At 37.3% G+C, this 15,384-nt stretch overlaps 1 protein-coding gene across 4 annotated transcripts in view; it reads right to left on the bottom strand.

Annotated features, from left to right (window-relative positions):
* Positions 1–11,049, bottom strand: part of LOC101687504 (pleckstrin homology domain interacting protein) — a 129,266-nt gene extending 118,217 nt beyond the window's left edge. For 3 of the 4 annotated variants that reach the window (XM_045066232.1, XM_045066234.1, XM_045066233.1), the window contains exons 1-4: positions 10,787–11,048; positions 10,613–10,671; positions 10,452–10,481; positions 10,203–10,262 (exon numbers count right to left, since the gene is read on the bottom strand). In XM_045066232.1, coding sequence (XP_044922167.1) covers positions 10,203–10,262; positions 10,452–10,481; positions 10,613–10,671; positions 10,787–10,826 — 189 coding nt within the window. In that variant the 5' untranslated portion in view covers positions 10,827–11,048. Of the gene's footprint in view, positions 1–10,202; positions 10,263–10,451; positions 10,482–10,612; positions 10,672–10,786 lie in introns of all 4 variants that reach the window. The other variant, XM_045066237.1, reaches the window with a different exon arrangement.
* Between the last annotated feature and the right edge of the window lie 4,335 nt (positions 11,050–15,384).

Here is a 15,384-nt window from a genome sequence, read left to right as displayed (position 1 = left end):
TCTCCCACGATGGCTAAAGGAAATCAGTATGATCAACCCTACCTTTCTCAGTATTTCTAAGATTAAAATTTTAAACTCAAAGTTCGAAGTAAGGTTTAAACAGATTAAACAATCAAAGGATTAATACCACAAAATTTGATTATTCTTAAAAAATAAGAATAATGTATATTTATCAGTTGTGCTCCAGTTTTTAAATTTTCATAAACATTTCCTCTTCTCTCCCATTCAAGATACATGAGCCTGTTTTATGGATGCAAATTCTGATGCGATTCCATGGAGATTCACTCCTACACCAGGGGGTTAGTCAGTCAGAGCTTTGCTAAATTTCTCATAACCCCACCCCCACCTCCAATCCCTTTTAAGAATCATTTGATATGGTAACAACAGTCTTTGGGTTAACTGTCCATAATTAATGGTTAAAGTTAAAACCTGAATTATAGGTATTTCTTTGTAAATATGTTATGATATCTATTACAGAGGTCAGCAGACATTTTCTTTTCTTTTTTTTTTTTTTAAAGATTTTATTTATTTATTTGACAGAGAGAGATTACAAGTAGGCAGAGAAAGAGAGAGGAGGAAGCAGGCTCCCTGCTGAGCAGAGACCCAGGACCCTGAGATCATGACCTGAGCAGAAGGCAGCGGCTTAACCCACTGAGCCACCCAGGCGCCCCCAGCAGACATTTTCTATGGTAAGTATTTTAGGCCTCTTAGAGACAACTATCTGTCGTACATACATACTTTTACCAACTCCTTAAAAACGTAGTAACTTTAGCTTCAGGGCCTTAAAAAAAGTTTCCTACACAAATTACCTGCAGCAACCATAGTTTACCATTCCTATCTAAACAATTGGCTCTATCAATATTTCCAGTTGCAGGGGTAACAGAATTCTGTGAAAGACATAACTCTGTTCATGACTTCTCCATCTTGGTCCAAATCATAAACCTATATCACTCTTTTCTCAGGCTGATAAAAAACATTTCTAGAATTATCAATTAAAATTTGAACAACAGGATCCTCTTCTGAAAATGTGAATTACAGCAAGAAAGGAACAAGAAAAGACTGAGTGCGATCTTTGAGTAGTTTACTTTCCTGCATCTTCAGTTAAAACAATCTGCTGCTGCTTGCTTCGCTACTTCATATAAACAGTGGTTTTTCCCGTCCAAGAGAAATTTGCCATTGTCAATGTAAATTACTGTTAAAAGGTAAATTTTATCAGTGAGGGGAAACATAAAAAATATGGAAGCCACTGCATTCCACCAGACATCCTGTCATTAAGAACTCCTACTCAATTTTTAAAGAAAAGGTCAGTAGTTTGAGAGCTCTCAAGTCAAACAGTCTAGGTTTAAACTTGCTGAATGCGGGGGAAAACATTTACTCTACTACTCAATATCCTATTCTACAAGACTGAGACTGCCAAGAAGTCACCACCTTGGGAGGTACTCATAGTAAGTGACATAGGAGTTGGCTGTCACTTTTTTTTTTAAAGGATTTTATTTATTTATTTGACAGACAGAGATCACAACTAGGCAGAGAAAGAGAGGAGGAAGCAGGCTGCCAATGGAGCAGAGAGCCCGATGTGGGGCTCCATCCCAAGACCCAGGGATCATGACCTGAGCCAAAGGCAGAGGCTTTAACCCACTAAGCCACCCAGGCGTCCCAGCTGATTTACCTGTGCGATCTAGAAATGCCAGTCCTTTTAGCATATAACTAAGAAGTTCCTATGAAAATAAGATCCACCAAATATCTGATACTACTACGTCCTGAACACCTGATTGGTTCTAAAAATGTCAGTTTTTCATACCTGTTTTCTCTAATTTGTTCAGATCTGAAAGGCTAGTTACTTCGCTCCACTACAGTTCTGAGTTCTAAAAAGTCAGCTAAATGGAATACAATTATTATTATTATTATTTTATTTATTTACTTGACAGAGATCACAAGTAGGCAGAGAGGCTGGCAGAGAGAGAGAGGAAGGGAAGCAGGCTCCCCCTGCTGAGCAGAGGGCCCCATGCAGAGCTTGATCCCAGGACCCTGGGATCATGACCTGAGCCAAAGGCAGAGGCTTTAACCCAGTGAGCCACCCAGGTGACCCTGGAATACAATTATTTTTACAACTATCCTAATGTAATAAACAAAACCACAAATTTCAAAAACCTTTTTTATTAGTCATTTCTAAGCCTATTTTTAAAACCAGATCTCAAATTCTCAAAACCTTCAACCTGTAATTATAAGTCTCTTATCATTGTTACAAAGTAAATGTTAAAATTACATCTACAATCTTTAAAAGGAAGTTTACATTTTCTGAGCATTTTTAAAAAACTTTAATAGTTTTCCACATAGAAAAATTACAGAATACTTTACTTTGTGCTAAGCAGTCTCAAAATGTATCCTCACAAGCAAGTAAGTTTGAGTTTTCCCCATTTCATAGGTAAAGAAAACTGAAATCCAAAGGTTATAGTTTTTCCAAAGTCATACATTTAGAAAGTAGGAGAAATTAATATTCCAAGCCCAGGTGTCCTGATTCCAAGGTTACTGTTATTCTCATTACATTATAATTTCCTTCTCAAAACTTTAGTCCCTACCCCACTATCACACAGGTCTTATAATTACACACTTAACAGGACCTACATAACCATTTCGCAAGTAAAAAACCTCTAACTATTCTCAGAAGGGCTCTTATGTGCCTAAGATTTCCCTTTAATTAGAAAAATAATAAAATTAATATAGAATCTTATTAAATTTCAAAATTAATCTTGGTGGTCTATTTACTCTTAATTTTCAACAAACATGCTTGAAAGACTGTCATCTATTCACAATTTAGTCAACCACCTAAGAATTCATTTAGATAGTAAATGGGCAAATATTATCAATTATCAAAACAAATGTGTCTTTTAAATAAGAATATCCACAGTGCTCTTCCAGATTTTATTCATTACAATCTGACTATATTTTGCTACCAAAAAAAAAAAAAAAAAAGCAGCACCTGGGTGGCTCAGTGGGTTAAACGTCTGTCTTCAGCTAGGGGTGAGGTTCCCACGCTCAGCAGAGGGCCTGCTTCACCCTCTCCCTCTACCCCTCCACCCTCTATGCTCGTGCTCTCTCCTCGCTCACTCTCAAATAAATAAATAAAATCTTAAAGAACAAAAACAAAAACCTCTACCCAGAATTCAGGTTTTCACAAACCACAAAAGATACTCTATAAAAATTAACTTAAAACACTACAAAATAACAAAATTTAACTTTTTAAAACAACAAATTTTGAAGTTTTGTTTTTAAACCAAGTCATATTTTCTAAGCAAAATTTGTGCAGTAAGAAATCCTCTTCAAAACATTATTTACTAAAATAAAAAATCCAAATAGATTGTTGGCAAAATTTGTCTATCGATTTCAAGATGGAAAATTCTTAAACTGTTTATTCTTAAAATGCCAATATAAATACTCTTAAGATAATGACCAGTTTCATTTTTAGTAATGTTTCGGTTTCAAACAGTACACTCAAAATATCTAATACCACACATACAATGGCAGTGAAGTTGTTTTAAAAAATGTGTATTTCGTATGTGACATGGTGAGTGCTGTGAAGTATATAATATGCCTGATGATTCACAGACCTGTACCCCTGGAGCAAACAGTACATTATATGTTAATAAAAATAATTTTTTAAAAATGTGTATTTCTCTGAGTTGCTTACAATTTATTTCCTCACCCAAAATCTAAACCACAATCAAATGGCACAAGCTAAATATTTCTTACATTTATATCATAACCTCTCCCAAGAGACTATGTGCCTCTTCTCTGTCCCTGATAGAGACCAAATGGGTCATGCCACCATGACCACAGGCCATCTGGAGTCTAAAATACATGCTTCTTTATGTGCTTTCTTGATAGTAGGCTGCTATTATCCATGCTACCACAAATAACCTAAGCTTTACACAACAAATCTCATTCCTTTTACAATTTAATTTTAACTTAAGAAGGTACATTCGATTATGTTGCTAACTACATTTTCTTAGTATCAAAAAATTCTCCAACCATCCTTTTCCTAATCTATAATCCCTGAGCTCAAACAGGCTGCATCTGGGTATGTAAGGCATGATGACTGCCTTTTCTATAGTGACCAAAGGTTCTCACATATTTCACTCTTCTATAATATAACTTTGATTTTTTAGCACACTGAATTCTCAAATTCCATACGGAAAAGAGGTATTACCATTTTCTCCAATCTATTATAAAATACTTAACAACTTTCTATATTCCATATACTCGGTAACATATATTTATTCATTCCATAATTATTAATTTTCACAAATTACTCCTAATTGTACTTCTAAGATGTCCTCTCACAAAATAAAAATTGATCACCTTTACACATTTTATATTTAGCTCTAAAATGTTAAACTTGGTTCCTATTATATTATAGCCCTTTTTACTTTTAGATGTAATTACAAAAGCCACTTAAATATCTTAACAGAAAAATACTCAAAATGAAAAAAAAACCCAGAAAAGAAAAATACTCTCATTTTAATGCCTGACTTTCTTGAATTCAATTAAAGTTCAATAAAATGATTACACTTAGTACTCTCTTAATTTCCATTTTGCTTAATATTACAAATACCTTTCTGTCAATTCAGAAATTTATACAATATGAACCAGTATTTCTTGTCCAGAACAAGTTGTCTAGGATACAATTTTACTTGTTACAATTCTGTAGTGACATGATAGATAACTACAAAATTTGGGAAAAAGAAAAATGACGCCAGAAGACTAGAGAAGTTTCTAGATTAAAAAAACCTAAAACTCACAGTCTGACGAAGAAATTGAGTGGATTAAAAAAATGGCATTCACAGGATTTATTTAACCTAGTGCTCATTTAAATATTATTCAAAAAGTCTGTATTAAGCTGTTTAAAACATACATCTTTAAGCCAGACTGACAAGACAAAACATCTCCTGACAATTTCAAAAACACAAACTATCATGAGGAGTTTAAAGTTATACAAATCTCTGAACAGAAGGAGACAGAAGCAAGAGCCAAGCTCCATTCACATATTCCTAAATGTCATCTGATTACCAAAAGATACAAAAGCTTTATGTATTCTCTAATCTTGGATATTTCAACCATCCAAACATTTCTTAATGTTAATTAGTCACAAAACAGTCATAGAACCACTATATAGACCACCAATTTTTTTCTAGAATTCTACCTACAATGCTTTAAAAATTATTTATTTTTGGTATTTATTACATATTTTTCTTTGTATCTTAGGCTTACTTATTTCATCCTTGGACCTATAACACAATTATACTATCAGTAACTTCTGAAGGCTTAAGGCAGTCTTTTTTATGCTGTAGCTGCTATGTTCAGAAAATTACGCACACTTGTTTCTGAAATAAAACTGTTTTTCTTAAACTTTCAGGCATTAATAAAGCTATAACTGGAAACTTTACTACCATGACTAAAGTTCTAATAATAGCAAACACAAACTCTTACATAGTACTTCATTTGTGCCAGTTATCACTCACAGTATCCTACAAAATAGGGGCCATTAGCCCAATTTACAGACTAGGATAACAGACTCCTGCAGTACTATACTGCCTCATAACAGTCATGTAAAATACCACTGTGTATTTTATTGTTATTGATGGGATAATCCAATTCCCCCTTATGTTCAAGAACTTTACAATTACTGAGGAGTACAAAGAATTTAACAGGTATTTATTTCATTTAAAAATCTTTGTAAATGCTTCAAACTTCTTAAAATAACGGCACATACCAGTAGAACAACTGCATGGATAAGAAAAGATGCTTTGCCCAATTCAGCCCTTCAGCATGTACCATTTTCCTAACACATAATGTTGTTCTTGTATTGTTCATTGTAAGGATTATGAGATATTAAAGCCCTACCTTGGAGACTACCAAGCCAAGCTTACCATTTTACCGATATTCTATTAAAAAAGGAAATGAATTCTATGCACATTATTTGTCACCCCCCCCCCATCTCAAAATTTTCTCGGTTAGGTTTTAAAAACACCATATGATCTATCTTTAATATAAGACAGCAACACCTCATTCAAAAACTTATTTTTCTCTTAAAACTTTTTCCCTAACTTTCCATTAATCAGTATACTCTCAATACATGCACACTTAAGATATATACTTAAGTATATCCTATTCAATGTTCTTTTTTTCTGAATTTAAGACCAGCAATAATTTATGAAAACTGGTACTTACACCATGGAGAGAAACATACTAATTAGAGAATAAAGAGGTAGTCTACAGTGTCCCCAAAACATGCATCTACTTCTAAAAAGATATGATATTACAACCTAAGAACAGCATACAATTTTCTAATTTGCACGTTTTCTCCCTATCTACTTTTTTGTGTTTTGAATAATCAAAAACAAAATGAAAGACCTGAGTTTTAGAGACAATTTATCCCTATTTCTAGTTCAAAATCAGATTTTCAGATTAGAAAAATTTCAATTCACTTATTTTACAAATGAGGTAACTGAGACCCAGAGAAATCCCATGACTTGCTTGAAGTAACCCACAAGCTAACTCTTGGCAGGGCTAAAAATCACAATCCTTATCTCCTGATTCCCATCCTTTCACTTGAATAGATTTTTAGTAAGTAGAATGACTTTACAAAAAGCAAATGCCACTACAAAAATTAAAATAAGAATTATATCATCTTAACAGATTAGCAAAACATGAACCCAATTCAAAAAAAAAAAAAAAAAAAAAAAGCCCTGTAAGCAAGAAATGTAATCAAAATTCTGAATTTAGTAAAAATGCTTAAAAATTCTGCCTCATAAGAATGCAACCACCACTAATTAAGGTGACAACCAGACAGCAAAACTTAATAAACCAACTAAGTTCACTATTCAAACAAATAAATAACAAAACTTTCTCTTTGGTCCAAAAATTAGTAGAGTTTTCCTGTTCTACAAAAAGTTAGCCACCAATGCATGGCTCCATTTAAAAAAATTACAATTCTGATGAAAGCTTATAATATGCCCTCTTGCTTTGAAATCAACTTATATTTAAAAATGTAAAATCTGGGGCACCTGGGTGGCTCAGTGGGTTAAGCCTCTGCATTCGGCTCAGGTCATGATCTCAGGGTCCTGGGATTGAGCCCCGCATCTGGCTCTCTGCTCAGCAGGGAGCCTGCTTCCCCTTCTCCCTCTGCCTGCCTCTCTGCCTACTTGTGATCTCTCTCTTTCTGTGTCAAATAAATAAATAAAATCTTTAAAAAAAAAATGTAAAATCTAATTAAATATACACCAAAAGAGACAAAAAAATTCAACTTCCTATTAAATTCCATTCACTGTTTAAAAATGTTTTAAATCTTTAGATGGTAATACAATCATGTTTTATCATAACTCTTATCAATCACACTTGAAAGAAGCACATCTTTTCATCTGTAAACCTTTAATAAAACTACTCTTAAAACTCTACATTCCTCTTGATCAAAACTCAATCACTGTGATTTTATTTGTAGGCTGAATCCAGATACTGATCTATGCTTGTTTTTAACCTCCCAAGTACAAATATTATACACCATCCTAAACAGCTATAATTTGTGATTTCCTAAAAAGTCAATCTGACATATAAATTATTCCATTTAAAGTATTATTCAGTTTATCAGTTAATGTAGCCAGAAATTTCCGAGAACAGGTAGACATTACTGAAACCACAAACAATGATTATTATTTTATTTAACTCATCAAAACAAACTTAAAATCAATTATTAAGTGAATTCATATTCAACTGAAAGCAACTTAAATGTTTTTTTTAGGTCTTAAGAACTAATTAAGACAATAGAAAACACTATACAAGAGATTTTGCATGTGCTCACCTAGAAATAAAATTTTATGATCCTACTATTAAACAAAAATGTGCTCAGATACCTAGTGTTCCAAAATGTGTTAGAGCTGATTCTCAAAAAGTCAAACTTAAGCCAAATACCCACACACCTAAATATATAGTTTGGTGGATATAAAAGTACTCCGAAATATGTCTTGTATCCAGTAGACACAGGCTGACTAACTTGCTAAATGAATAAAAAGATAAAATGAACTAGAAAACTCTAAACTTTAATGAGAATTCTTAACTGTCTAAGGAGTATTGCCAACATGACTATTCCAGTAAAAAGGTGAAAACGCTCCAAGCAAGAAAATCCACTTCCATGCAAAATAGATGGCTTTTGAAAACATAATACTAATGAAGACACTACTTATTTTCCTAAGTCTGATAAAGACAGGAAATATGAATTTTATTATTATCTGAGAGATGAGAAACCACCCCCCCAAATTAAAAATAAACACTGGTACCCCTGTTTTTACTACAGAAAACAAAATGATAGTCCTACAAACATCAGACATTCCCATAATTTGACAAGACACCATTAGTGACTCATTTAAAAAATATATTACTAAGAGTTTCCAAGGTAAGAAAACATAGCAATCTTCAATGACAGGGTTTTGTGGGTTTTTATGAGATGCAAAGATGAGTTTTGTAAAAGGAAATGCAAAAAAGTTTTATAAAATCTGTCCAATTCTTAAAAACGGAATGTTATAATCTCTATCATTTTTTCAAGTAAGAAGGAAGACACTGAATCCACTTAAGGATTCTGTCAAATATTTACCCCCGCCAACTAAACATTGCAGGTACTTAATCTTAAGAGTTTATTTCAAATTCCATTCATTATAGCAAAGTATTAAATGAAACTAGGCTAATTACTACTTGAAAACTAACAAAGTTGGAAACAAACGCCGTTAAGTTTCCACTGGATTTCCTAAACCTGGTTCCCTTATTTCAATCAACATCTGTGAGCACTTAACAACCCACATTAAATCATAAAAGATTTAGACCGAAAGTTAGAGGTTCTATATCCAAACGGAACAAAAGCCATCAAAATCATGTCATGCCTTCACCTCACAGACGACATTCAATTCTCAAGTAGCCGGACTTCCCAATCGTTTCACAAGCCTTCATGAAGTAAAATTACTTGTTAAAACTACCTCAAAACATCAGTTCCGAATCAGCTGCACCGCACAGATTAAGCGCTCCCCGCTCCCCACCCCTCACCCCTACCCCCTCACCCCTACCCCCCTCCCCCGTCCCCTGGCCGTGCCACTGCTCTAACTGCCCAACACACACATATTCATACAAACAACCCAAATAAATCTGGGAGACAAGATTATGGAAAATATAAGTACCGAATACAAATATGTTACTTTCCCAGTCCACTAACAGGTCCACTTCCAGAAGACAATTCTTAGACATTACTACACATACTCACTTTGAAAACCCACAAAATTAAGAATCAGGTATTTTTCAAGCTATTAAACACAATATATTCCAATATAAACTGAAAAACTTTTACTTGCCCGGTTCCGCACCACAATAAATAAAAGGGTAAAAACCAAAACTTTTCAGTGGCCTCCAGTAACAGTTTTTAACTGAAGCAGCAGCATAATAACCAGAGAATTAGCAAAATTAGAAAAAGTCTGTTAAACTTCTGGCTTTTAGAGTGTTACAGGCTTTTACACTTCTGCGAATGTGTTCTGGTAAAAGCAAGATGAGCCTCTGGCCAACTACCATCATACAGCTGAACCCCTCAAACAAAAACCGTAAAGCTCAAAATTTAAGAAAAGCAAAAGAATCGAAAGAGAAAAAAAAAAAAAAAAAACGCCTTGCTACGGTTCCGCAGTGGCTGAATAGCCTGCTTGTGAAATGCTAATGCCACTTCGGAGCAGTTAGTCACCAGCTATTGTGTGGGGCAGGAGAAAGCCGAGCCGACCGCGCGTGCAGAGCGAGCAGGCGAGCGAGCAAGCGCGCCCTCCTTCCTCGCGCCGCTCCCGCTGCCGCCGCCTCGCGCGCGCCCCCGCGCCCGCACGGACGCGCGCGCCGGCCCCTCCTCCTCCGGCCTTGCACTGCACAACACTCATGACGTATCTTTATTTCTAGCACATTAACAAAATATCACAAATAAATTGTCGGCAGCCCCTACGGCCTCGGGGTGCGGGTCCCCCCGACCACTGCCCCCTGAAGCCCCCGCGCCGGCCTCCCAACCCTCCCCGTGGCCTTTGGAGCTTTCACGTTCTGGGGCCAAGTTTTTGTCTCTGTAAAAAATTGCGGGAAATTCAATTTTTATTCGACTCGGGGAAAAGTTTCTTTGCTCCGCGACGTGAATGTCTCACCAGATTCTGGTAGGTCCTGGGATGCTCCTTCCCGGTCCAGTCGGTGCGGCGGGGCAGCAGCTGCGGGGAAAGGACGCCCCGTGAGCCCGGCCCCCAGCCCCGGCCCGCCTGCTCCCCTCCCCCGCCCGCCCCGCGCCCCAGCGGGGACCCCGAGCCCCGCGCCCCGCGCCCCAGCGGCGGCGGTGGCGGCGGCGTGGCCCAGGGACGGCCGCGCGGCGGCGAGACGCGCTGGGCCGCCGCCGCCCTTACCTCCTTCTCGGCCACCTCGCGGATCAGCACCTGCAACAACAAAGCGGGGAGAGCTGAGCCCCGCGCCCCGGGCCGCAGCCCCGCCGCCGCCGCCGCCGCCGCCCTCCCCCACGCCCGCGAGCGGCGAGCGCCGGCTCGGCCCGCGCCGCGCGCCGCCGTACCTGAGCCGCCTGCTGACAGGGTCCATCTTCCAGGAACCGGGCGATGAGGAAGTAGAGCTCTGCGCGGGAGAGGGGGACGGGGAGACACACAGGCTTAGCGGCCGGGCGGCGGGGGGCGGGGGACCGCGGGCGGAATCGCCCGGTGCCAGCGGCCCCAGCAGCCCCCCGACTTACCCGATCGCAGCTCCGAGAGGCCTTTCCTCTCACAAGACATGTTTATGGGTCACTTCAGGGCCGTCGGCGGGACACCCCGCCGCCGAGGGGAAGCGGGGATGGTGCCGCCGCCTGCCCTATAGCTGTCACTGTGTGTTCACGAGCCCAGCCTCGGCTCCACCATTCAAGCAACGGCGGCGGAGGCGGAGGAGGAGGAGGAGGAAACAACAACTCTCAGGCAGCGGCTACGGCCGCCGCCGCCTCCGCCGCAGATCCCTCCGCCGCAGAAAGGAGTCCGCCGCCTTCGCGGCCCGGGCTTGGCCCTGTCCTCGGCCCGCGCCCCCGCCCCCCGGCGCAAAAAAGGAGTGCCTCCGACCCCGCGCCCCAGGGCCCCCACACCCAGTGTGGCGAGACCCCTGCCCCCTCCTCCACGGCCAAAGGTGCGATTTATTTATTTATTTCCAGTCGGAGAAGATGTCGGAGCCGGAGCCGCCGGTTGGCTGAAAGGCGCTTTCTCTGTGGAGGCCGACCGCGGGAGGGAGGGGGCCGGGGATGGCTCCGCGGAGGGATCTGACGCACACGAAGCCGCAGCACAGGCTCTATTCAGCGGCGCTGGCTGGGGCTGAGATGGAAGTTAGTTTCTATGTAGCAGAAATGGGAAACAAATGAAGCAAAACTGCCCAAAGAGGGGAAATGCCCCGAGGATGGGTCTCACTCTCACGCGCGCACACAGACACACACGCAGAGAGCCCTCTCGCGCCGGGCAAACTCGGGATCGCGCTACCCGGCCCGAGTTGAATGATAGTGTTTGGTTTCTGTCTCTTGCCATGTGCATGTGTATAAATGCTGCGGATTGGCATCTGTGTAAGTCTTGTCCTGCGTTATTTCTGCAGCCTATGCAAAGTGTTGTGTAATTTATTGGAGTGCCGAATATTGCAATAGAGGTTTGGCTCTTTTTGTTAAGCACTTGGCGTTTGCAAGCCCGTTATTTGCTGGAGCCACCTCTGCATATATCTTTTATTATTGCCATTGCCTTAAGCATTTTACATTTAAAAATGTTTATTGTTGTACGGGCAAAGCGAACTCCTGATCTGTACTTCAGATAGTCTTTTTCCTGGTTACAAAAAGGCTAGTGTTGGCTAATTAGGGATTTGGGATTAAAGAACCTTAAAGCTTTTTTAAGTGTTTACAAGAAGGAATAATGTAAGCCTGAGAGAAAGAAAAGAACGCTAATATTTATCTCTAACCGATCTGGAGGTAATTTACTGACAGATCAATAACCCACCGAAGGATACTGAAAGAGTATACTACAGTTTAGCCAAGGTGATTAGTGATTAAATAATTTAAATTATCTGTGTATCTTACAGTTGACTTCGTCATGCTAATTAATGGCTTCTAATTTGAGGTGTAAACCATTCTTGTTTACAGTTAATCACGGGAAGACTTCTTGAAAACTGACGAAAAGAGAAAAAAATTAATCTTTCGTAAATTAGTATGTAATTACCGGTTTTATATGCTAAATCATACATCTATCTGTGTTTTGCTGATGAGGGTAAGGGCCTTGTTTTTTAAAAAACGAATATGGGTGAAATTAATGGAAACAATGGAAAAAGCCATTTGTTAGAAAACAAGGACGCCAAGTGATATTTATCTCCAGATGATTTAAGCACTTTTCAAAAAGACCTGATAGTTGATTTTTTTAAAGGATTGCAGTTTAAAAGGAATTAGGATAGTCGTTCTTTGTTAACATTTAACAAAAGATTCTCCTTTAAAATTTCAGATAATAAACTGCGTTTTATGTATCTGGTCTAAAAAGGTTATTTGTGGGTAAAGGACCTAGAAGCTGGATTCTGGCTTTCTAGATTGTTTCCTCAAGCCTTGTTCCCTCCTAGCTCCTTACATTACTAGTGAGAAATACTTGCTGCAACTGCCTTGGATTGCACTGCAAGACTGCATCCGTGTGATGCCCTATACTAAATATCCAGAAATCAACCTACATGTGTGGAAAAAGAGAAAAAAGACTGGGGGGGATAAAAGCCTAAATCTCTTTGGAATGACAGGATGTAAAAATTGCTTTTTAGAACAATCTTAATCAAATAAAAAAAGAGAAGTTACCATGACTTGTCCTATTGCAGCCTGGTTATCAGAGTACTGTTATTTATTGAAATGGCTATCCTTCAAATACTGAAAATATTTGCATTTTTGAAGACATTAATTCCATTCTATCTATTATAGGTAAGTAGCTTGCTTCTATAGTTAGACTTGAAAGGCAGACATTTAATATGCCTTTTTGCAATTCTCTTTATTTCTATAACTGATACTTTCTAATTTAACTTTTAAAAAAGTCTTATAGTCTTTAAATAATTGCGATATTTTACATTATCATGATGTTCTTCATATAAACAGATTTTAGAAACTAAAAATTATAGTTATAATCTCGTGGTTTTGAAATATTTGTATTAGTTCGATTCTTACTAATAGATGTTTTATCCTTGCAAAGGAAAATAAACCAAATTATGATATGGAATATAAAATTACTCTGGGTAAAGTTTTCCATATATGTCTTGTGAGTGTTATGTAAACACGAAAAACTAGTATGATTATCTCATGTATGCTTTTTATTTAGAAGCCACGAAAACTTTTCCAAAGTTGCTACCAGTACTTAGCTGCTAAAAAATTAGGGAAAAATTCCCTTCTGAGTTTTCTGAATTAATATAATGCTCTAGTCATTTTGACTAAGCTTTGACAATGTTTAGAGTTTCTTCTTTTTCGAAGACCTAATTTGAAGAGAGTTATAACCTTGCCTTTACATTAATTTATTACTATCAGTCTGCCATAAGAAAATGTAGATTACTGACTAAAAATTAAAACTTCTCTTCAACCAAATAAACTATTTGTTTTGTAACAATAGATGTTAAATTGAATTTTTCTAAGTCCTTCAAATGTAACAAAATACTCCCTTATAATGTTTTAATTTCTTTAAACATGAAATACATTTCTGGATTCTGGCATCATCAATTAACTTTAAGGTTTATATTAAGGCATTTGCTGTGCATATGTATGCAGAAAGTCTGACATATTGAATAAAAAGGAAATCTTACCTTGAAGCCTATATTTTAGTTCTCAAGGCCATGGCACTTGTAGCTCTTTTCTCAGTATTAACTCTTTCACATATAAGCATAGCTCAGATTCCGTGTACACCCCTTTTTGTTGGATTATTTTAACTTTTTAATGGTCTTCAAAAGTAAAATCAATTTTAAAAGATTTCCATGCCTTTTATATAAGAAGGCTAACAAAAACAGTGAAGGTTTGAAAGCTAACAACAAATATTTTTATATAATATAGTTTCCTTAGGAGAATTACAGACTTTTCTTGAAATGTAAAAGTTTCTGTAAAATTTACTTCTTTTCACTTGGCATCACATGAAACAAGGTTAACACTTAAAAAGTTTGTCTTGATCCTGATAAGCTATTATTCTAATGAAATAATCAAATACTGCCATTTAAGTCCTTCCTGAAACAACATGGAATAATATTTATAAATGAAAAGATCTAGCTACATTTATGAAATCTGGTTTCTCTCCACCAGGATGATGAAATAAGATATAACTCCAAAAACAAACAAACAAACAAACAACCAAAAAAAAAAAAAAAAAAACCTCTGCAAATACAACTTTTAAAACTATAATTGTCTTGTTTTTATTTTGATATATTTTTTTATTTTTTAAAGCAAAACTTTATTTTCTCTAAAGTGTAGAAATGGAAAATTAGAAATCACTGTCCTTAAAAAAAAAAAAAAAAACCTTTTTAAAAAATACTCCTCTGCCCTAACAACAAAATACAACTATCAAGAGTCTTGTTTAACACACCCCACTCTTCCTTCTGGTTTGCTCCCCAATATTGTATGTTTCTGTCCATGTCTATTTGACTTTGTCTCTACACAGACATTCTTCTTCCTTCACAAAGTTTAAATGTATATCAAATCTGAAACATGCAAGCAGATATACTGTTTGGCTGCTGCAGAAAGAATAAAGATAACCAGCTTTAGTACACCAACCCGTTATTTAACAATTTGTATTGTCTCCCTTAAATCTCACAGAAAAACCTTTTTACTTACGTTAGAGCACAATTCCCTTTAATCTGTAACAAAGATTAGCTAGTTACCAACAATTGTATAATTTCTTACTTATTTGAATGTTATTAGTAATTTACAACTCAACTCTTTTTTCCTCCAAATTAAATAATCCTAGTAGCTTAGATTTTTTTTTGTATTTAAGTCTTAGTTTCCACAAAAAATTCATAATTTCATGGACTTATTTATATTTTTAACATCAATTCATAAGTTAACAGTACAATTATAAAGATTAAAGAAGAAAAGCAATTTTAGAACATATTCCCACAAGATTTGGAGCAGCACAGTGGATGAAGTAGAAAAAGCTGTTCCAGATGGGAGGAAACTTAAAGGAGAAGTCTGTAGGCATGTTCTATCATATGCAGATGTCTGATGGATCAAGAGTGGGTTGAACTGAACACAGAAGAGTGGAAAAGAGAAGGTAGATTGGGGAAGAGATGCAGAGGCTTTGCAAGTTGCTAGTAATGGTGTCTCAGATGAGGCATACA

This window comes from Mustela putorius, unplaced genomic scaffold, assembly GCF_011764305.1.
Source record: "Mustela putorius furo isolate JIRA1106 unplaced genomic scaffold, ASM1176430v1.1 tig00003863_pilon_pilon_pilon, whole genome shotgun sequence".
Taxonomy (NCBI): Eukaryota; Metazoa; Chordata; class Mammalia; order Carnivora; family Mustelidae; genus Mustela; species Mustela putorius.
The sequence above is the reverse complement of the archived record's forward strand: the minus strand, read 5'-3'. Positions and strand labels throughout refer to the sequence as shown.